Source organism: Abramis brama, assembly GCF_963993115.1.
Source record: "Abramis brama genome assembly, chromosome: 21".
Taxonomy (NCBI): domain Eukaryota; kingdom Metazoa; phylum Chordata; class Actinopteri; order Cypriniformes; family Leuciscidae; genus Abramis; species Abramis brama.
This window is the reverse complement of record NC_139983.1, coordinates 11,074,608-11,099,067: the sequence shown is the minus strand read 5'-3', so window position 1 is coordinate 11,099,067 and position 24,460 is coordinate 11,074,608. Positions and strand designations below refer to the sequence as shown.

Sequence of the window (24,460 nt, the reverse complement as noted above, 5' to 3'; positions counted from 1 at the left end):
ACAGATCTGACGCTTTGCGGGAAAACAAACTCAAGCTGTGGCCGTGCTTTAATTGTCAGAAAATGCATCTATAGTATAGCCGAAATCCTGAAACTTATTCTTCCACTCTGTGTTCATTACAGCAGGACGGTTTGTGTATCTGCAGACGTGTGCTTCTGTTAGGATGGTGGCCAGACGGGACGTTCTGGCAGGGCAGTATTAAACGTGTGAGCTCCTGCGGCTCTACACAGACCAGTCACGAGCAGCTTCGGTTAAACACTAGCTCTGTTCCAAACCCTAGGAGCTTCATTATTGTCTATATAGGCAGCCTTTTCCTAATGAAATGCAATTGATTTGAATTGTTTTTCATGGGAAGAACTCAGTTGAAATCATGTGAAGTGCACAAGAGGGTTATCTATAGCCTTAAACACTATTCGGATATGCAGATGTGAATTCCATTGTACAAACTTTATTGTGAACAAAACTGTAAAACAAATGATTGTGTCACGCTGTTAGTCAACCTCAAGGGGGCGATAGAGTTTCCTTCATATCAGAGCTAATTCTAACATCTTACTACACAAAACAGGGTCCCACGTGTTACTATTAGTTAATGCAAATGAAATATACATGAACTAACAGAGCTTGAAGTTGTTAAAATACTATTAATGTATTATGAAAAACTTTTATTTAACAAACCTATGATTAACAATGAACATTTTAATTTTTATAAATTGACATTAACCTAAATGCAAGATTGGTAAGACTTTTTTTCCTCTTATGCTCATCAAGGTTGCATTAATGAGATGAAATTTTATTAAAATTTAAAATAAAGGTTTTCTATTTGAATATATTTTAAAATGTAATTTATTCCTGTGATAACAAAGCTGAATTTTCAGCATCATTACGCCAGTCTTCAGTCACATGATCCTTCAGAAATCATTCTAATATGCTGATTTTCTTATTAATCTTATTATTATCATTGCATTCTTGCTGAATAAAAGTATTAATTTCTTTAAAAAAAAATAAAAAAATACTGATCCCAAACTTTGGAACTCTAGTGTACATGAACACATTTTGTAAGAAAATTAGTTTTGACAACCCATTCCATTCCATTCTATTCACATGCAAAAACAAGAGAGAACCAAAAATATAAATAACTGATTGTGCTAAGTCAGTGCTTTTTTTCTGTCAGCTTTTTGTAAATAATACTAATAATAATGCATAAACAAATGTCATATAAACAAAATCATATTGACATGTATTGTAAAGTATTACCAATAATTTAATAAATGCAGAAAATTTCACATTTGTCACATGATAAAGGACACAAATTAGCGCGCACACAAACGCGTTGTGTTTTCATTTTTTATGGGGACTTTCTATAGTCGTAATGGTTCCTATACTGTACTGTACAAACACCTAAACACAACATTCACAGAAAGCTTTCTGCATGTTTAGACTTTCAAAAAACTTCACTTAGTATGCTTTATAAGCTGTTTTCCTTGTGGGTTTCCCAGGACCACATGACCACACACACACACACACACATACACCCCTATTGCCTCTCCGAAGGGTGAAGTATTGGAGCTCTGGAAGTGAGATGAATTGAAGAAATGTCATATGGGTTCAAACGTGACCCCATTGGCTGGGTCAGCCTGAATAAAATCAATATGTTTGAGCCGCAGACCTCAGGAACTTCAGATTTCAATTAAAACTCCTCCAATAGTTTTGGTCATGTGATCACTCCTGACTCAATTGATATCCCATTTTCCGCGAACCCAGGTGTTTGTGTGATACGTGGACTATATATTAATAGGTCTAGCATCATTTGTTTGCAAATGCCACTTGATATTGTTTGATATTGCGATGACATTCATATACTTCTAAGAGAAACATAAGTTTCCAAATACACACTGCATGAAGAATCCAAATGCCGTAATAGTGTATACTACCTCCCTCCACACATACAAAATCTAAACTACACTAGTATCTAAAACTGTGTGTGAAACGGATGAGCAACACAACTCTTCACAGGTGTGTTAGGGTAATGTGTGCCGTCCGTGAGCGCTAATCCCGTTATTTGTATTCTGAGCCGGTGATAACTGCTTGTGTGACCCCAACTCTTCTCAAGGACGCTTCTCTATATGTGCCAAACACCTACGACAGAGCGGGATTCACCTGGGAGGATTCTGGGTAATGCAGACCACAGAATCCCCTGATGACCCAGACAGTGGACAGCAGCCGTTGAGGTCAGCGACCTCGGCTAGATGCCTCTGGTGTCCTGAGAGCCCCGCGGATGAATGAAACTCAACACATTTCACTGCAGAAAAATAATCATTATATAACTACGGTCTTATACGTATGGGTAAGTAAACTAGAAAAATTTAAATCTTTCATTTTAATAATTTTTGAAAAATATTTTGCCTTTTGATGCCATTTTGAAACCTGTGCCAAAATGACCATAGAGAACCTTCAAATACAGATCAAAGACTGTATTTTATGCAGTACATTTTTTAAATGTCAAGAAACGAACTCTTTCCCTGCCAACGCAACGCAGCCATCACCAGCATTTTTGATAATTTTCACAAAATTTCATGGCCCCCAGGTTTTTATTTTATTTTATATCTGAACATTTTATTTTAGCTTAATGCGCTTTTTAATCAATGTGGGTAGGTTTCATAAAAAAGTAAATTGAGTCCATCAACACCCCCAAAGCTTCACAGCCCCGTACCTCGTCCTAGGTCAACATTTCATTCGGTAATGTTTGGTGGTTTTAATTTATATGCTGTTTAATGTTGATGATCGCGTTATTTTACATATTTGCTTATGATATTGCATGTTTCTGCTTCTTCTTTACATGTCTTTTGATCAGGAGATTCAGCACTCTTTCAGAAGATGTGTAACAGCGCCCCCTATATGGAGAGAGAATTGTGTCTTTATTACATGTGAGAAAATAAATGATCTGAGAGAAAAAAAAAAGTTTGAGAGAAAAAGTTTTCATACCAATAGCAAAAAATAATAATATTTGAGACTAAAAAAAGTTTTGAGAGAAAGTATTTTCTCATAGAACATAAAAAAATATAAATTTGAATTTTTAAAAAAAAATTCTGGGAAAAAAAATCTCTCTCAAAATACTTTGAAAAAAACTCTCAAATATCTATATTTTGCTATCAGTGTGAAAACATTTTCTCTAAAAAAAAAAAAAGTGTTTCTCTCAAAACGCTTTTCTTTGCTCTCGATGCAATTTCTTGCTCTCTGTCAGGATTCTGCTTTCACTGTGAAAATTGTGTCATGGGCGGGGCCACGTTCCTATTGGCCAGTCGGGTGAGCATCGTCTTGTCTTGGGAGTCGAACTGAATCATTATACCATTGTTCGGTTCACCGGCATAGATGCCGCCTCTGCCTTAATTGAGCACGGACACTCCAATGTTTGGGTAAGATGATTCACGGTGATCATATGCCTGGTTCAGATTACAATAATTTTGTGTCTGTTACGATAGTCACGGTGTCAGATTACACGATTTTGACTCCTAAAAATCTTGTCATGTCGTGGATGGACAAGAAATATGTCAGACTACACGTTGCTTTCCGACCAGTCACCGCGAGCCGTCTCACGCACACATTCACTCGCACATACACGCACTCACTCAAATACACACACACTCACTGTGCTCGCTCGCTCACTCACTCACTCGCACACACACACACACACTCACTGTAGCTCGCTCACTCACTCGCGCGCACACAATTGCTCTCGCACGCACGCACGCACACTCACTCACTGTCGCTCACTCGCGCACACTCACATACTCACTCTTGACGGAACCCGTCGTGGAGGACCGTTAAGCCGGGGTTTCGCCTGGAAAGCTCTATAGAAATCTGGCACTCTGTTGAACGAAGTTAAACTGAGAGAGCGTGACGTTCACAGACACCAGAATGAACGAGCTTACAGTAACGTTCATCAGGCAGTAATACAGTAGGCTACTTTCAGTTCACGTTCACCCAAAATATGAACGAGTTCATGAAATATCGTTCAATGAACCGTTCAGGCACAACACTGATAGTGCTCTATAGCTATAGTGAGAGATACAGATGCTAAACAGCCTTATATAAATGAAGGTGAACTGACTTGACTCATAAGGGTGCAAAGTTAAAACTAGTAAAAAATAAAATAAAATACAGTTTTATGGCCAGCAAATTGTAATTCTTATTACTAAAATAGTAAATAGTAAATTATCTCAATTAACCGCCATTGGCTGGAGTGGAGCCTCTTCCTTTTAACTGACAGCTCTTTTCAGAACACAAGCCTCATCTGACAGCGTTTCTGTGTGAATATGTGTTTGTGTACAGTACAGAGTGTGTATGCATCAAAGACAGCTGTGCATGTGAATGTGTGCGTATGTGCTGGAGGTTTTACTCTGGTCTGACAGGGCTAGATTCAGAGGCCTTGTGGAAAAGAGCTCTATTTGCATTTCAAATGTCACCCGCAGCAGCAGACACCTGTTAAAGGCTAGAGGAGAATCCACACAAATCAAAGGTCTGACCCTGCGGGAGAGTCCGGATCACCCTGCCCACAGAAGACACCCTGAGCCCTGCGCTGGGACCACACGCTCCTCAGTCCATCATCCTCACATGCAGCGCTGCCAAAGGTTAATTCTGATGTTCTTTCCTTTATTTATAGTATCTGATTCGTTTTTAGCAATGTTTAATGCCACATCTCTTGTTTCAGGGATGTACTGTATGTTGGCATACATTATACCGGTCATCATGTGTCCACTAAAATGGGGGTGAAATCAAAATATAAATGTATTTATTTGCCAAATAAATTAATTTAATAAATTAAATGATTATGAAATGCTAAATTCCAGATTTAAATTATGATAAGCTGCATTCAAAGATGTAAAGTAACATCTATCTATCTATCTATCTATCTATCTATCTATCTATCTAAATTATTATGTTCAGGTATGATTGAGATTCTTACCGTTTTTGTGTTTAGGAAAACGGTTGTTTTTATAAAATTTTATAATCTACTACTACTGCTACTTATAATCAAAATAAATAAAAAACACGATCATGAAGACTTTTTGAAATATGAAGTGAAGAATACACACCTCCAATTTAAAAGGTATTTTCTTACGTTAGCCATTAGATGAACGGAAAACATGTCAAAGAATGCTGAATGAATCGCTCCTTTAAAAGGAATGATTAGGTTAAAGAAACTGTAAGTAAAAGCAGTGCGGCGAGTGATGTGCTCTCTTATTTGTTTCCAAATTCATCTCATTGCAAATGAAGCTTGAATCGTTTTCTTTTATTAATGCACAAACGGGAGGCTTCTTTTCATGCTCATCAAAAGCCTCTTGTTGACAAACAGCAGGATTACGATCTTCAAGAAAAATACCGCCATGTTTACCGCTTTATTGCCAGCGTGTCATGCCCTTGAGAGAGAGAGATGGAGCCAGTGATGAAGGAAAACACGCTCTCCTCTCTGCACTGCCAGATATTTAAAATAGGCTGTTGATAACACAATTTACTCTGCAGGTTGAGCAGATGAAAAAAGTGACATTCATAGGCAAAAATAGGAGGGAAAGAATTAGTGCAGAGGCAGGACACACGAACATATGAGAGAGATGAGAGGAGGTGAAACGCTCGACTCCACATTAAACAGCTCAACCTGCCATTCGTTCAGAGAGAAAGAAAAAGAGAACAAGAGGGAGATTGTGGGCCCTATCTTGCACCCAGCGCAATTGACTTTGTACACCGACGCATGTATCATTCCTATTTTGCACCCGCGCAAAGCACGCTTTTCCCTCCACAGAAGCACGTCGCTAAACTAGGGAATGAACTTGCGCTCCCTGGGCGGTTCAGCGCAAAAAAGGAGGCGTGTTCCGGCGCAAACGTTCCTTCATGCTATTTTGCAGGTTTAGAAAAAATGCTATTTTAAGGGTGCATGCTTGGCCATAATCAATGTAGCGTGTGCACAACGCGCACTTTGATTCTCTCATCTACACAGAATCAGCAGTTTTCATTTTTGCAAATCATACATTATTACGATAGATAGATAGATAGATAGATAGATAGATAGATAGATAGATAGACAATTTATTATAAAAGCATATATCTAGCTTACACATTTACCCAAATTATCATACGCCTTTTTAATCGAAGTTAATTTGGGTGTGTTTCTCCATCCCCAACGTCCCTGACGAGAGCGTTGCTCTCCTTGGCTGTGAACCGCTCTGGCGCGCGCCTGGCAAATCCGCCGTTATGATAGGAATCCGCTTTAGAACAAAGCGCGTCTGCTCTTAAAGGGAATGTGAGATGACGCTCTGATTGGTTTATTTCACGTTACGCCCAAACCACACCTATGAATAATGAAGCTACTTCAGACCAACCCATTTTAGATTTGCGCCTGGCGCAAGAGTCATTTATCCCGCTGGGAAAATAGCAACAGCGCCAAGACCCGCCCACAGAGTTACTTGCGCTTTGCGCTTTGACACTTGCGTTTCAGATCGTTAAAATAGGGCCCTGTGTGTCCAAAGGAGGACTATAAAACCTGGAGAAAGAACTATTAGCATTCCCATTCATCTCAATGACAGTGGCTTGGCTGGCGCATCAAAGACAGAGGACAGGGAAATGTAAAAGTTGTAAAAGTAAGAAAACTTCCAGCGATATCACTCTTGACCCGTTGGGCACATTTGTCACATATCCCTAATGGGACATGGTGATGGAAAGAAATATGAAATGGGAGGATAAACAAATATATTTTTTGCTCTTGAAAAAAAGTGTTGCGCTCCCCTAAGAACCTTTGCTTTCTCTTGCAAAACACTGGTGTTTTCTCGCAAAAGTATTGCGTTCCTAAAGAATCTTTGTTCGCTTACAAATAGTGTAAATTTCGTTAACGAAAACTGTGACGAGAAATGTTCGTCAACAAACTTTATGCCCATGACTGAGACGAGATGACACCAAGGTCATTAAATGTTAGCTGTGACTATATCAACATGAAATAGCATTGACGAAAAAAGACAAGACAAAAATTTTACCAAACTTTACCAAAATCGTTTTTTTTGTTTTGTTTTTTTTTTGGAAAAAATAGGAGACAAAATATCACATACTGCTATACAGGCATCTATGAGCGTTCATGTTTGTGGTTGCCAGATGTCAAGAGTTTAAATGCCCATGCAATCAGAGCTTTTCTGTTCATTTTCTACCCGGTGTTTTACTTAATCTTTGCAATCTGGCAACCATGCGCACACACTCTTTCTACACTGCAGAAGAAGCACGGATGATCTGAAAACACAGATAACATGACAAACAAGTAAGATGGAGATTAACAATCTCCATTTAGATATTCTGCTTAAATGAAAATGTCATTCAGTCAATCTGTGTTCTGTCACGAGCCGCTTGCGCTGTTTAGGGCGACTAAATCTGTGATCAAATCTTCTCAGTGATGAACTGTAATAAATCCAAACATGGATCTCGCATATGTCGTTTGCGATTGTGGTTGCTGAATTTACTGTTGTTTTATTTAAAAAAAGTAATTTGGAATCACAGGAATTACTATTAGGAATTTCACTGTTTTCATTTTTGAGAGAAGTCTCTTGTTTTACCAGTTTTCATAATGAAGTGTGTTCATTTGTATTATAAACAGCCTATAATAAATCAGGAAACTAAGTGAGGTAAAATAAACCATGACTTTCTCTTGATTTGTGCTTATGTGAAAGTGCAATAATTCTGATGAATGTAAAAATAAATTTAGCAAATGACAACAATCGTTGCGATTATAATCGTGAGCAAAATAATTGTTATTATCGGTTTAACCGTTATGCAGCATGACGAAAAAGTTTTCATTGACTAAAACTAGACTAAAATGCCCAGACATTTTTAGTTGACTAAAACTTGTCTAAACAAAAACAGGACAAGGTTGGCTAAATATGACATTTTAAACAGGACTAAGACAATAGTTGACCAAATGAACACTACTTACGAAACACTGGCGCTCTCTTTCAAAACTGTTGAGTTCCCCGAAAAATGCAAATACACTGAAATATAGGCTGTGTCCAAAAATTGACAAATGCTGCCTTCGGAGGACGCGTTTCAAGTTCGGAAGGCATCAAGACATGTCCGAATGCAATGTTAGTTTCACTTCCTGTCTCATTTGATCGATTTCCTAAGGCAGCATATATGTATCCTTCACTGACTTTGATATCCCACAATCCTGTGCTTTCCATTCTGTGACAGTTGAGCTAGTATAATAAAGATGGCGTCTGAAAGTTGCGGCTGGTCATCAGTTTGTGTGTAACTGTACATTTTTGATAAACGTTTTCCACTTATGACGTCATTTCTAGCGAGAAATTACTATTGTAGTCATTAAATATTCACTTCGTCTTCGCCGAAGCTCGCTCTATTTTGCTGTTGATCATTAAACCCATACGCTGCCTCAGTTTCATAAGGAACCTTGATGCGCAAACGGTCCATTTTTTCTTCCGACCTCATATTATCTACACCACTAAAGTTTTGCGAACGGATGCAAAAGTTTTTCGGGGAATGCAAAAGCAGTGAAATTCCTCTTGTCTCCTTTTTTTTTAATCAGCATGTCCTTTTAGGGGCTCCGTACAATGCAACAAAATTAAAGCAAATGAAAGCGGTCTATACTAACAAGCTTACAATTTAGACAACGTCATTGATTGAATGACTTTAATCCATGCTGCCCGACTGGGTGTAAAACGCACTTTTTTGTCCTTAAAAATAAGCCCCACAAACTTGTACAGAATGTGTCTCCGGTCCTCATCATTTATAAATGAAGCTCTGGTGTTTGAAGACAGACCGCGGTGCCCTTTATCTGATTGTAAAGCACATCTTTAATGATTCTGTGTACACAAAAATAAATCTCAGCGTCAGACCAACCGCCTAACCATTAAAGACCCTTTCGCTCACTCCCGCCAAGAAATTAACACTCGAACACACACACACTTTGAGTCTGCCAGTGTGAAATTTCTGCCTGGCTAGAAAAAAAAAGAAAAAAAAACGCCACGAAAAGGACAAAACCACAAATGTGGAACTTCAATTAATTTAAAGCTCCAATCAGCAAAGAATAAATCCTTGGCAGATCTAATTACTGAAGCTCTCGGAAGACCCGGGCCGACCAGCCAATCTCCCTCATGTTTGAACAGCTTGATGAACTCGGGGACTGATGGATATCAAGTCATTTTGTTTAATTTATAAATGGATTTTCCCCTAATACTTAAATTATCATCAGTACAACACAATGAAAATGGGAACATTTGGAAGGCAAAGTCTATAAGAGGCCTGAAAGGAATTCCAATGAGGAATGTCACCTCTTTTCATTCGTGCTATACAATTCGTCTAATTAAATTCGGGAGCAGGGTAAGCCTGTGTTACAGTGCTGCCGTCACACGGGCCGCCCCTGGAGAGTTCGGGCCGAGCGGAAGACACTCATCAGGCATATCATGTCACACATGCCATTAACACACACTTTTGGCATCTTAAGGGCCACTCACCGCTTGGTGCAACATATAGTAGATGTACTAAAAACTTCAGAAAGCAACATGGTTTTGAGTATAAATAAATAAACAAACTAAAAAAAGTATTAATGTGGAGCTTCAAGAAACTCAAAGCAACTGTGTAGATTAATTGACTTTAAAAAAATATTTATTTACTTTTATATTACAGCTGAAAATATGACTCTAATGCTTAAAGGAACACTTCGACTTTTTGGGACTTTAGCTTATTCACCGTATCCCCCAGAGTTAGATAAGTCCATACATACCTTTTCATCTCCGTGCGTGCCGTAACTCTGTCTGACGCACCCGCCGCTAGCCTAGCTTAGCACAAAGACTGGAGGTAAATGGCTTCAGCTAGCATACTGCTCCCAGTAAGTGACAAAATAACGCCAACATTTTCCTATTTACATGTTGTGATTTGTATAGTCACAGTGTGTACGAATAACAAGGTCACATGAGACACAGTCATCTTCTAACCGTATACATACTGGGAACTATATTCTCAGAAGACGAAGCACTGTTACTTCTGCGGAGTGATTTACTCCAATTCTGAGCGAACTCTGCTCCTCACCACGGGCTTCTCAGGCGCTGCGAGCAAATCACTCCGCCCAAGTAGCAGTGCTTCGCCTTCTGAGAATATGTGACCATGTTATTTGTACACGCTGTGACTATACAAATCACAACATGTAAATAGGAAAATGTTGGCGTTATTTTGTCACTTATTGGGAGCAGTCGGGTCTTCTTTTTTTTTTTTTTTTACAGATTGGGCTTTGGTCAGACTCGGGCTCATTTAGCTTTTCTCCTTTCATCATGCCCATAATAAACGTGCAGAGCGCATGCTACTGTATGGAATATTGTGATATTGATAGGCTAATATTATAAATATGCAACACAATATGCGATCACGCGAGTAACGCAACGCGCGTGCATTAGGTGACAGCTGACCATGCAGAGCATCAGGGAGAAGTTAGAGCGTAAGGAGTCACTAAAAATTCCCAATTCTTCAGGAAAAGCTGCATTTTGAAAGAGTTTTGATTTGATTACCGAGCCTGAAGCCTTCAACAGTGGATGCTATTCTTTTTCTTCACAACGATCACAAATAAACAGTGAATGAACCTACTCAGTTCAACAGATTTTTTTTTCTTTATTATAGTTTTATTATTATTTAACGTTAGCCAGTTGGCGAAGAGTTCTTTGAAACGTTGTTCTTCAGTAAAGTTACTTGACATCAAAAAAAGGTAGGCCGTAAATCTTTATTTACTGCTGGATCACATTTGGCTATATTCTCTACTGCATGCTTATGCTTCTCTGTAATGGACAGTCTGTATTCATATTTGTGGGCATAATTGTCGGTGGTGGTAGTTATGTTTGAGGCCTATAATAAAATTTTACCTAGTAGCGTGTGTGTGTATGTGTGTGCGTCTTGTGTGTGCGTCTAGCAGAGACAGCGCGCATCAGAGAGCTCAAAGAGAGAGCTCAAAGTGATATTGATGTTGGTCTCTGGTTGGGTTCGGGCTGAAAAATTGCAGACGTTTTCGGGCTGGGGCCGGATTAGGGCTTGAACACCACGGGCCAGGTCTCGGTTAGGGCTGGATGTTTTGCCCTGTGCAGGGCTCTAGGCAGTATGCTAGCTGTAGCCGTTTACCTCCAGTCTTTGTGCTAAGCTAGGCTAGCGGTGGGTGCGTCAGACAGAGTTATGGCACGCATGGAGATGAAAAAGGTATGTATGGACTTATCTAACTCTGGGGGATATGGTGAATAAGCCAAAGTCCCAAAAAGTCGAAGTGTTCCTTTAAATAATTTTGGAACCAATCAGAATCAAGTATTCAAGAATCCAGTATTCCAGAGATCCATGTATTAATAAAATAAAATAAAATCGAAGGATCCGTTTACACGACACCATTTTCAACTAAAAACTGAAAATTGAAAACTTGTCGTCTCTGTGTAAAACTACAAAAATGTGGATTTGTGGAAACAGTGACGTCATATGTATGCGTATCATAGTCTATAGGTGCATAGTGTTTCTTTACAAAGTGACATCGCCAACTACTGGCCTGGCATGAATAATACAGCGTTTTTAGTTGTTTTCACGGATCTGTGTGAACGGGGATCATTTTGACAACGTTGTCGTCTGTATGCAAAAGACGTTTACGTTTTTAGTACATTGTTGTCGTGTAAACGTACCCTCAAAGTGCAACAACAGAAATTGATCAATAATCCATGTATTAATAAAAAAATAAAAATACATCTAAAAGTGCAACAATAGAAATAATCCAAGTATTCATAATTCATGTGTTAATAAAATTAAAAAAAGTTAACTAAAATTAAATAAAATAAAAATCAAAAACAAACTAGGGAGATTACTACATAAAACACAAGTCTATGATGTTTAACCTTTAACATGATCTTACCTGGCTCAGGTGTCTCAGAGTGAGAGGAAGAGGAGGCAGAGCTGGCCCCATCCTCGGCCCCGCCGCCCTGAGAGAGGAGCCCTCTCCCCGGTGGAAGCTTCATCCCCAACTGCTCCGCCATCTCCACGTGATCGCCCGGGTGAACGTAGTCAAACACGCTGCTGCCCGTCAGTTCCACCTGCAACAACACCAGTGGGACGCCTGTATCCGTTATCTGGGTTAAAACCAACATCAAACTAACTTTCTATTGTTATCTAAAACTAAAAACTGTTAATCGTTTTCATAAACTGAAATAAAAAAGGCATAAAATATAAATATTAGATGAAAAACTTAAACTTAAAATTAAACTCAACTAAATGTATTAATATAAAAGGAAAAACAATAATAAAACTATAAATATATATATATATATATATATATATATATATATATATATATATATATATATATATATATATATATATATATATATATATATATATTTTTTTTTTTTTTTAATTATTATTATATTACATTTATATGTATTTTTTCACTTTTATCAAATGTGCTCATGTATACATTTAGTATGTGTGTTCCCTTGGAATCAAACCCATGACACTGGTGTTGCTAGCGCAATATTCTACCAGTTGAGCTACAGCTACCACATTGCTCAACAGATTATTTTATACACCCTCACATAGGTAAAATGTCATGAAACTTTGATTCATATACGATCTGTTTCTCATTATATAAAGTCTTTTATGTCTTATTCATGAAGGTTAGTATGAAGTATTCCCCAGTTATCTTTTATAGTGAGCTTAATGTGCTTTTCTGTAACTGTAGTGGAGCTAAAAGCACTCGTGCTCTTTAAAAATTTGACTTCATTCCTCCCTGGAGAGGTTTCCTTCAGCCCGAGACACAACTTAATGCTCTTTAGATAGAGCTCGTCCAAATAATCAAATAATTAGCGTGTGCTTGTCTAACCTTTAAACACGCTAATTTACTAAGCAGGGGGGAAACGGATTTACTGTTGCTAACTGGGGATGACAAGAAAAAAACAACAGGCAGTTAAAGTATCTGTGGCTGTGTGTGCTTCTTAAATATGCAGTTGTGTTTCAGTAACACTGGTGCTGTTCTGTGATCAGGTCCACGTCTACAGGGACCTGCGGATTACATGAGAATAATCCCTTTAATGTCCTATCCCTCAAAGCAATTTAGTGCTTCACAAATTATTATTCCAAACTGAAACAATGAAGAAAGAGGCAGACCGTTGACACAGACATGGGCTTGTGTTACTTTGGGACAATGCTGGAACTGTAAAACAGAATGATGCTGTGTATTCATTGTTCAAGTAAGATTTAGGATATTCCTTCTAGATGTCTCTGACTTCAGCCCATGCAGCTTTCCGTTGTCCGATGGTCAGAAGAAAAAAAGAAAAAAATGGCTATGCCAGAACAGGTTTGCAGGTGTACCTGTTTATCAACAGGCAAGAACATGTACTGTGATTTCTTTTTCCAGAAACATGTATAAAAGTAAATTGAATGCGTGTAAATAAAATGAAATGAAATAAATGAAATGAAATAATGAAATGAAATAAAATAAAATAAAATAAAATAAAATAATTTAAAAAATAAAATAAAATAAAATAATCCTTATTGAAAAATTGGAAATGCTGCCTTGGCGACTAACTTAAGTATGTTTAAGTTTAAATACTAAAATTTCTAAAACTAAAATTGAAATAAAAAAAATGAAAGCTAATTAAAAATAGTAAAAAAACAGTAAAAATGACAAAATTACTAAAACTTTAACTAAAATTTCAATATTAATACATTCTATAATAGTATAGAAATAATACTTTAAAAAATAAAAAGGAAAGCCAAGGCTGCAGGTTGCATGTAGGCTATATATGTATTATGCACACAATATATAAGTCAATCACTGACCTAAATATATCATCCAAGGGTCTGTGTGTATCCAAGAGCAGAATATTCAAAGGAATGTATACTGAAGGATTTTATGTACAACTCTACAGTTTGAATAGAACAACTGAATAGAATAATAAGACAAAGAACAATAGCCACAGAAAACCCATGAAAACAGAAACCAAAACAACTGTGAACAGGACCACCAACAGCTCTCTTTGTCTCTTTTTTAATGTTTGGCCTCTCAAACACTAGAAACCAAACAGCAAATCTGATTTTTTTTTTTCTTCGTCTTCATTTTTTGTATCTGGGCATCAAAAAGCTGCAGGCACAATCCAAGTAAGACTTTCTGGATCTTTCTCTGGAAGACTAACATTCCACCGATACCCAGTAGACCAAAGAATTGAGGATTCTTTTTGAAGAACTAAAGAGAAGGGGTTGAGGTTTTCAACCGGCTTATAGACAACTTAAGTCCAATCCTAGCAAAAAGAAGAAACAAGCCATTCATTTGAGGAAAATAAAATACAATAAAATAAATCACATCAGTTTAACCTTGAGAGTCCAGCAGCTCTACATATGAGCTTTACAATAAGGTTTCATTTGTTAATATTAGTTAGTTAAAATGAACTAAGAATGAACAATACTTCTACAGCATTAATTCATCTTAATGTTAATCTCAACATTTACAACTACATTTCTAAGATTAAAAGTTGTATCTGCTAACATTAGTTAATGCACTGTGAACAAACACACTTTATTAACTAACATCAACAAAGGTTTAAAAATGCTGTAATAACATATTGCTCATTGTTTGTTTATGTTAGTGAATTCATTAACTAATGAGACCTTATTGTAAAGAGTTACCATTCTATTCTATACAATATTTACTAAAATTCACTAAAAATATAAAACAAAAACCTGCACTAGCCACTGCTGGTACCAATAATCACAAAATGGTCAAACATCTACAAATAAATAATTTACAATAGGATCCCAAATGTATATTAGAGGTAAGGTAGGCAATTGCGGAGCGGCTAGCAATAACAAGTTAGCTTTGAAAGCATGAGATCCCACCCTCCCTTCAGAGCGTCTGTAAAGCGTTACGAGATGACGGAGTTAAATTACCTCGTGTCTCAAAGCACATAACATTACAATAATAATGAACGTGAACAACTTAAAGACCTCTGACTCGTACCACCTGACTGCTGCAGATTCATTTCGCGGGTGATAGTGTTGACATAGAAATTCATAAATCCAAACGTGAGGACGTGGACAGCTCAGAGTACATCACCGGTTGCCATCTTGTAGGCGGCTGATGTTTGTTTGTGGCTCTCAGTGACTGTCTGTCTACAACTCTGCATATGAAACGCGCTGATGACGTGTGATGTCTGCGCGAGCAGGTGTGCGGAGGTATGAGAATACATATGTTTAGAGGCAGGTATGACATCCGATATAAAATACATGTTTTAACATTTAGACTACGGTTGTAACAATACATTGATAATACACTGGTATACGGTACCTTTATTTTGACACTCTCCACGTCCACACGTAACGTCCATCTACGCATTTCTGGCCAAAGCGCGCATTTTCGTTTACTCACCATACTGTCTGTCTTTATAACGTTAGTTTTCGAATTGATATTACTTGGAATGCACAATAATAATAAAAAAAAAAACATGATTTATGAAAATGAACAAGAACGAAGTTATCTGTTTTTGCATATTAACTCTTCTGTTGTAAATGTCCCAATTGGGAGAGGGCGTGCAATTTTCAAAGAGTTTAATTAAACGTTCATGTTATTTATTTTGGTTGCATTTGTGAGTTAATAAAAATGTAACTGGTTGTGTAAACTTGACACATAATATCTAAAAAAAAAAAAAAATAGATCACCCTGAATCGAATCGAATCGTAATCGTATCGCTGGCTGAGAGAATCGATATCATATCGTATCGTGATGAACTGTCCGATTTACACCCCCAATTCAGACCAGCTATATTATTGATTGCTATTAGAAATGTAAAAAGTTCTCAACCAGTATAACAAAAAAGTTTTTTATAAAATAATTGCCTACCTTTAAAAAGTAATAGTGTCCATTTTGATTTTAATGTTGATTTTAAAGTTAAAAAATGTATGACAACTTGTCAAGTAAGTGACTATGGTAAAAATACATTTCAATAAGTGCTTAAAAAAATCAATGATGAAATGTAAAGCTATCTCTCTCTCATATGCCAGAGCAGGCAAACCTTTTGTGTCCATTATAATTCATGAACATGACCCAGCCGACTATTTTAACAGTATTAGAATGAGCCCACTTTTCAGCACAAGTGGCTGCACAAAGCACTCGTCTTGCCTTAATCTCTGTGATGCGAAGATGGGCGAACAATGCGCAGAGAAAATAATATCGGCTCTAATACTCTGCGTGGCGGCCGGAGCGGTAAAGTGTTGTCTGTAACAAGAGACGAGCAGATTATGCTCTGTGATTGCAGAAAGGACACTTGGATTACAGAAGGAGGTTTTGCATTGTAAATGAGGCCCGGCTCGCTGGAGTGGGGCCACGGACGGAGCCCACCAGCAACATGCTTATTTTGTAGAAGGTCACTCAATAAGAGTCCCCAACACCCCCCCTTCCTCTCCCCTCCCGGCTTATTAAGACTGACTGGCATGCATTAATGAAATCACCTGATTTTACAAACATGAAGAGAGAGAGACAGAGAGAGGAAATGGAGAAAAAAAAAAAAAACTCTGATGTTATGCTTGATTTTAAAGAAGGAAGCCCTTAATTAGAAAGGTTTCAGAAATGTCAGCTATCGCCTATTAACTGTTCTGCTCTATTAAAGCTAGAATACCCAGCTGTCAAATTTCATCACATGATGGGCGGTTTCATTCTGTTTCTTGTGCTTAATTTTCTCTTTCCTGTGGGCGGAGCTAGAGGCGGGGTCAAAGCTCCACTGACCCCAGCTGAAATGTTTTGTTGTGTTGTGCATGGTTAGGAAACGTTAGCCCCATCCTCAGACGTCACGCCCACGGACCGTCGTCTGAACGTCTGATGCAAATGGCACACAAAATTGGAAACACTTCAGGAGTTTCGAAGTTGTCATCTGATTGGTTGAATTCTACAGGATTTCAGGGAGACGTGCATGTCGCTTTCTTTAACGGTCTGTCAGGAAACAAAGCTGTCGTGAAGCCAAACCCCCTCATGGAAGAAGAACGCCATCGTGTATGTGAAGTATGTAAAGTTCATGGTATAGACTCTTTAAAATACGTCCAAGAGTTTAACACACCTGTCTGTTATTGTAGGGACATCGACTTTACATTTCAACTGCCCTAAACATGATGCAGAACAAAACTAATTGTGATTGGTTGCTTTACATGTCAGTCAGACAGTCTCTGGGCGGTCCTTATCAGATAAAACTGCCATGGAGTTCAGACCTTCTGCAGTCAGTCTGAAGTACTGGCTACGCGAAGATAAGAAATGGTGTAAACGCCCAATAAACAATTTTAAACTGGTTTATAAGTTACATTTTATTAGGCCCTATCTTCATTATAAACCTCTGCTAATATACTTGCATACCGTAAATATGAACAACTATATTTTTCTAGTTAATAAATCTAATATTTTTTTGTATTAAATATTTTTATATTTCAAAATTCCAAATAAATATAAATAACTATTTTTCTTTCATTTGATAAAACATATTAAGCATTTTAAACACTAAACTAAACAAAGCTAAAGTTTTTGACGCTTTAAATAATAAGCTCTTGATTTTTAATGACAGATTAATACTGGTACATGAGGTTCATCTGGCTCACTTCTGGACATTTTCCCCCCTTTTTAAAAAATGCAATCCTTCTCTGTTTAATGATTGAGCTGCTTTAGAAGCACTGACTCCTCCCCCTTCACCCCACCCTCTTCTGCCCTAAGCCCCGCCCTCTCTCATTCCTGTGTCTCTGCATAAAAGGAAGCATTGCCTCCCTCTTTTTGCTCCAGCGGTCTCTCTTGCCCTGCTCTGTGAAGCTGAAGAGGCATGTCAAGTGTCACTGAACCCCTCCAAACGGCAACAGGAAGCTGCCAGCTCTCGTCTCTCACATTATGACACAATTACTCGCTGGCATCAAACACGCGCCGCCACAGCTCTCACCTCACGCTCCCTGCCAGTTAACCTGTTTGGAGTCCAGGAACATTTTGGCCTCGTCCATGCATGCAAATCCACAATCATGACTCACTCCTCAGATAAAAGGACTGTTGCAAGTGCTGCTGTGAGATAGCAAAGATCTGATGGTTGAAATGACCGCTAGCTTTTGAGCTTTGGCCCTTAAGTTGCTTGTAAATTGCTTCTGATTTTTAAAACATTTGTGTGCGCACGCTACCATAGATTTTTAAATTCAATTTTAAGTGCAACTTACCGAAAATAATCAAATATATCAAATACGGGAAAATCAGCAGCAGCACTATTAAAAACCTAAACATGGGAAAGACATAAACAGAAAATTCCCCTGGGATGGAAAAACACATTAAACACATTTGAGGGGAGAGAGTAATTCCTTTCAGTTCCTTAAAATGTCAGTGACTTTAAAAAAAGTATTAATCAAATAAATTGATGTTGGCTGGAGGGTTCAGAATTAATTAAGGCATTTAACGCAAATGCGCTAAATGGAACATTATACATTTCATAGCATGTAATTACTCTTTTAATAAATGATTCATGTTATATTCCCATCAATTGATAACACTTGTGAATCATAAAGCAATTCAGCGAGAACTTGTCTGGACCCTGAGATAGAGCTTGTGGGGTTCAAATCATTGGTCCTTCTGTTTTTGTTCCAGCTGGGAACTAACAGTGCCGATTAAATTATGCAAACCCCGCCGCACGAACAGCCAAGAGCTAAAACCCCACAAAAAATCTGATGGGTTGTACAACAGAGCTGAATAAGTGAAGCACTGAACAGGAAAACTTCTGTTATAAAATAGTATCAGTCTTTTAGGTGAGAAACTTTTTTCTTATAAAAAAGAAAAGAAAAAAGATTTTATATATAAAATATATAATATTATAAAAATGTAAATATATATTATTTTTTATATATAATATAGATATATAGATATAGAGGTGTGAATCAATCTATATATTTATATATATAAAATAAAAATATATTTTGTATGTCATAAATCATGTAAAGCTACAATTAAAAAATATATTGTAAAACATTGCATTGTAGAGGTGGAGCTCGAGTTACAGTCGCAAATTTAAGGACGTTTGACTTGCTTGACTAAATGAAATCAACACATTTTGAATATCTCTTTCCTTTCTTCATTCTACTCATTACATTGACCACAGGCCACCCTGCTTTCTAAATATCAGCATCAGCCATGAAAAAGCCATATCGCTGGACCACTAGCACAGACTTGACTATAAATGATGATTGACACGACTACAATTAACCTCTGCTTTTCACGCGGTCTCATCCATTAGGGTTCCCGGTAAATCATCTGATTACCGAGCCTATAAAACAATAATAGGGCTCCATGAAAGCGCCACTATTGTTGTAGTGGACACGAGAGAGGAGAGATATCCCTGGAAAAACAAAAGCCGGCAGTGGCTTAAAGGAAGGACATAATTAAGGGCCAATCGGAGCTGTCTTGTGTGAGCAGAGACCCAGGGGAGCACCTCTCTACCTGTCTGACCTTGGAAAATGGGAGTCCTTGGCTGAGCCGGTGACCCTCTGATCTCCACTCACATCCAATCTCCCTCACCGGCACGAGAGACGCGACCTGCCTCATGCAAATCCCTTTTCCCTCGCGAGCCGCGAATAAACTACAGCCTAATTAAATATTTTTTAACGATGTGAGTAATTTTTGCCAAGGGGTGGATTCAGGGCTAAAATTTTATATGAGATCACAAAAGATGTTCCCAGCGTTGATTCTGTAAATTAATGACTATCTGCCTTATAATAAAAGCATACTGCCAAGAATGGGAACGAAGACGGCTTACGTCATTCGTCTGATAAATCATTGAGCGCTTTTTGGGAAAAGGCTTCTGGAAAGTTTCCACTTCTGCTAGAGCTCAAGGCGGCCGAGTAATATCTGTCAGCCAAACAACGAGGTCTTCTAATTTCACAAGTCAAACAGACACACTGGATCTGTTTGCGAGATGGCTGGGGTTCTCACTTTCCCCTCAGCGTTCCTCTGGTCTGGGGTTAAGCCATAGTCTCGGCCGCGGCTGTGCTATTAACTGCGGGAGCTTTCTTGGGTCCACTCGAGTGTTACACGGCTCAGATTACAGTAACCTTTAACTGCTGGCTGACAGACAGATGGAGGAGGAGTATAGTCCATCTCTCGCCTTCTCTTTCATGCCCTCTCCGCCTTTAATACCACGCCGCGCCACTTCCACACAAAACCCTAATCTTCTTCCCACCCCCCCCGACAAAAACCTGTCACTTCAGGAAAAATGGAGGGCATCAGTAGCCATGGGCCGTGTGTATTCTCTGCGCTGATACACGGCACTTTACCTCGGGCAATGCATATGAGCCGTTACAGGCGGCTCTCCGCTGGCCATCCGTCAATATTCCAATCAGTCATTGGATCAGTACCAATTAATATCGGCAGCATCAAACCGACGAGCTCTTTCCATCTAAACAAGCACACATGAAACGCTAATATGGATCCAATTGATAAAAAGGATGGTGTTTGATTAATGTCTACATTCCATATATATATATATATATATATATATATTTTTTTTTTTATAACTATGCAACGATTGTTCATAGTTGAACAATGTGTTATAAAACAAAAAACAAACATTTCATGCATCTGTTCTGTGCTAAAATGCATTATACTCATGCACTGGCCAGTATCGCAGCATAACGGTGGTCACAATTATTTATGAAAATATTTAATGGATCACAGGGTATTTCATTTAGTATATGCGGTTCTATGTATATGCAAATTAGCCTCGCCTCCACTCACTCACACCAGCTCAGAGACCCACTCGTTGACGATCACACGTTGACGTGATTGGTTACAAGGTAGTTTATGACGTCAGAAACACTGAGACTGTCTTTGGTTCACTGCAGTTTTTTAAGGAGAAAATACTCAGCAATGGTGATGACTTATGAATTTACACATGGTTTGTCTTAAAGCATATTAAAAAAAACACATAGTTATTGTTATAAACAACATTAAAAGCTTGATTTTCACCACAGGGGGACTTTAAATAAAACAAAATGCATAACGGTTTGTGTGAGGGTTTGGTTTAGAGGGTTAGCTCAGTGTGAAAACAAACGAAGTCAATGGAAAGACCCATAATGACAGAACAAACAATGTGCATGTGTGTGTTTGTGTTTACCAGAGAGTTTCAGAGCAGAGATATGAAATTCATAGGCAACATGTCTCTCATTCCAGGCAGCGCAGAACATCGCTGCAGAGAGACAATAACTTTAACAATTAACTTGGAAGGACAAAAAGGGTAAAAATCTCCCTGCGCTCTTTTCTCTGGCGTTCCTGATTTTTATCGAGCTCACAAAGCTCCCTTAGATCATCTTAATCCACTGTGGCAAAGTAGCTGAATATGAGATTCAGATTGTCTTAGAAATTCTGTGCAACCAATCAGCTTCCTGACATTGCTTTTCCCTTCAACCTTCAGAACTTGTGACAGCAAAGACCAAAAGCCAAATCACAAAGGAGTGCAAAATCGGCAAACCCAGCGAGCCGGCCGCTAAAGCCTGTGAACAAAGATCGCGTTTGACACTTCAGAGCAACTTCACATCCAAATATTATATCAATCACAAAATTCTATATATATATATATATATATATATATATGGATTAAGATATATGTGTATATATAGCCTACATATATGTATATATAATTCCTGAATTTAATATATAATATAATATATACCCTAGTATATAAATATAATACATCAATGCCACATGCAGACAGACATGCTGGATATTCAATGGGAAAAACTGGGTTATATATTAAAAAAGGATGTGGTAATGCCTATTTTTGGAAATTAGGTAAATAAAACGCTTACTTAATGTCATTTGGTTATCTTTCCATTTCAAATAAGCTGATTCGTCTTGAAAAGTCATCTTGGGACAAACCGCAGATAATCAAAAACATAAAACAGAACGACTACATAACCTCAACGTAAAGGGGATTGTGGTCAAGTATTTGCTGAGGAGAGGGAAAGAAAGAGAGAAAGATGGAACAATGACTCCCATTCGGGTCTTCCTCTGTCCGTTTCGCCATGCGCCCACCCCCACACACTCCCCTCGGCCCGCCGTAGAGGCCTGTTACAGATCACTGGCCACTTTGAAAATCACGAAAATGAAAATCAGCTCAGGGGAGAAATCTGCAGAGGCAATAACCCCTCCGTCCCCCTCAGTCACATCCCAGCGCCTCTCCATAAAGGGGAAGTGTCATAGCCGTAGCTGGCAATCCAAGACCTTCGCCCCTTTTCTCTCTGTCCTCAAGACGGGCATTACCATTGCGATTGTCCGTACTGCCGCCCAATCCAAATGAAATCACCCGCTAAATAAAACACAGAAATCGCCCCTATTAGTCTTCCCAGTAAGACAGATTAAACATGGCCATGTCAATGCTGTCTTCTCCCCAATACTCCAACTTTCCCTGGTTCTCTGGTTTTCGTTCTTTTATCGGAATCACTTATCAGTCAGCGCTCGGTGCATCTGAATAGAGCTCGAAACATTGGTGCAAATCAATAAACTCTCATTTTCTTGTAACAGTTTCATATTAATTGGGAGCAGGGCGGGGGTCCGGCGGGCGGGCGGCTCAGGATCAGTCAGATGAAGATGGGAAACACCAGGGGGCTGCCGTGATCCCTTAATGAAAACCTCCCAACAAACCCCCTTTCCCTCCATCCGCCCTGTTCTGATGAGTTTTCATGCTGATCAAATACAAGCAGAAATGGCCTTTTGTAGCTCTGGTCAATTTTCCCTCCATGGTCCTGATAAATCCAGACATTGCACAATCACAAGCCATAAATCTGTGTCTGTTCCCCACTGCGCTGAATGGATGAATTATTGAACAGGAGCTGGTGAGAAAGACATACATACACACACAAACACGTTCGCAGGTACATTCGCGCATACGCACCCGCAATCCAGCCGCGCGGGTCTGATCACCTGATGAGCTTCAGGGTGATGTTGGGTTTTGATGTGGACAAGTGAAATTGTTTCATGCCTGCTGCTGTATCAGGGGTTGGATTATGATGTTTGACTTCCCGAAGAGCGTAAGCAATGTTTGAGTCGAGGGGTCAAGCCTAACATGGGCAAGTTAGACAGTTTCTCTTTCGTTGTTTTTATTTTTATTTTTTATTATGATTTCATTCCTGAATTTGAATTCCAAACAGAATACAGAAATGCAATTTGAATTTGAGGAAGAAGCTACAATATCACAATATAACAATATAAAGTGTCATTATTTAATTATAGAACATGAAGTAATTATAGAACTAACTATAGAAATGTTTTATTTACATATACTTCTTCATATTTAATATATATATATAATTAATAAATTATCTTTTTATAGATCAAAGGGGAGTAAAACTTAATTACCTGTTAAATTTCTTTTAACTGCATTTCAGAAAATTCCACTTTCTTTAACTTCAGTTTAATTTAAAACTCCAATTCAAGTACCAACTCATGAAATGAAACCAAATCATAAAATCTGAATTATGCCCAACCGTGACCAAATTATATTTATATACATCATTATTTTTGCAATTCCGCTTGATGTCAATGCTGAAAACACACACTTCACATTCGACAACCTACTGTCCGTTTCTGTTACAGAAGACAGTCCAAAACCCAGCCAATCAGGTGCACTGTTTGGCAAAAGTCTATTTGATCCCTGTTAGCAGGTAATGAAGTCTAATTAGCTAAGGCAACAATGAGCTCTCAACATCTATTTGGTTAAAGAGTGTGAATCTACAGTGAAATGTCCTGCTGCTCGGACAACAGTCATTAGCAAAGCCTGCATGCCGCCACACATTTATAATCTGTCTGTCCCATGCAAACACACAGCTCGTGCCTCCAGAGAATGAGCCGTACTGCAAAGCCAATCTTTCCTCACTATCTCATTTGGTTCGCCCCTCGGGCCGCCCATGAACTGCATGATGGCTGACTGATTGCCCAACATTTTAACCAGATTTAACCCCATTGTTTGTGGGGTTCATGGATCCCTTTGAGGGAGATCCCCCTCAATTCATTAGTGTAAATTTTAAGTCTGTCTGTCTGTCTGTCTATCCATCCATCTATCTATCCATCCATCCATCCATCTATCTATCTATCCTTAGATAGATACTTTTTTCAGAACTTTCCAACAAACCTTTGTCAAACCAAAGTTAAAGTTGAAAGCCAACAAACTTTGTAAAATTAAGTAAAAATTCCTTTGAATTTAAAATAATTGTAACTTTACTGTGCATCCTTAAATTGCAATTCTGCATCCTCTCTGCTACATCAATTAGAATTCAGGAACTGAATTGCAATATAAAAGGCATTCTCCATTCATCTGACGGCACGTGACATTGCTGTTTAAGTGGGCAGCTCATGGCCAGAATAAGAGCTTCTACTCTTTCTCCCTGTCCTCCTGATTCTCTGTTCTCAGTTTGCTGC

The 24,460-nt window shown here is 38.4% G+C and overlaps 1 protein-coding gene across 3 annotated transcripts in view; it reads right to left on the bottom strand.

Annotated features, from left to right (window-relative positions):
• npas3 (neuronal PAS domain protein 3) overlaps window positions 1-24,460 on the bottom strand; it is a 333,561-nt gene that overhangs the window by 46,642 nt on the left and 262,459 nt on the right. For all 3 annotated transcript variants that reach the window (XM_084096866.1, XM_084096867.1, XM_084096868.1), the window contains exon 6: window positions 11,915-12,092. In XM_084096866.1, the coding sequence (XP_083952992.1) occupies window positions 11,915-12,092 (178 nt within the window). The remainder of the gene's footprint in view (window positions 1-11,914; window positions 12,093-24,460) is intronic.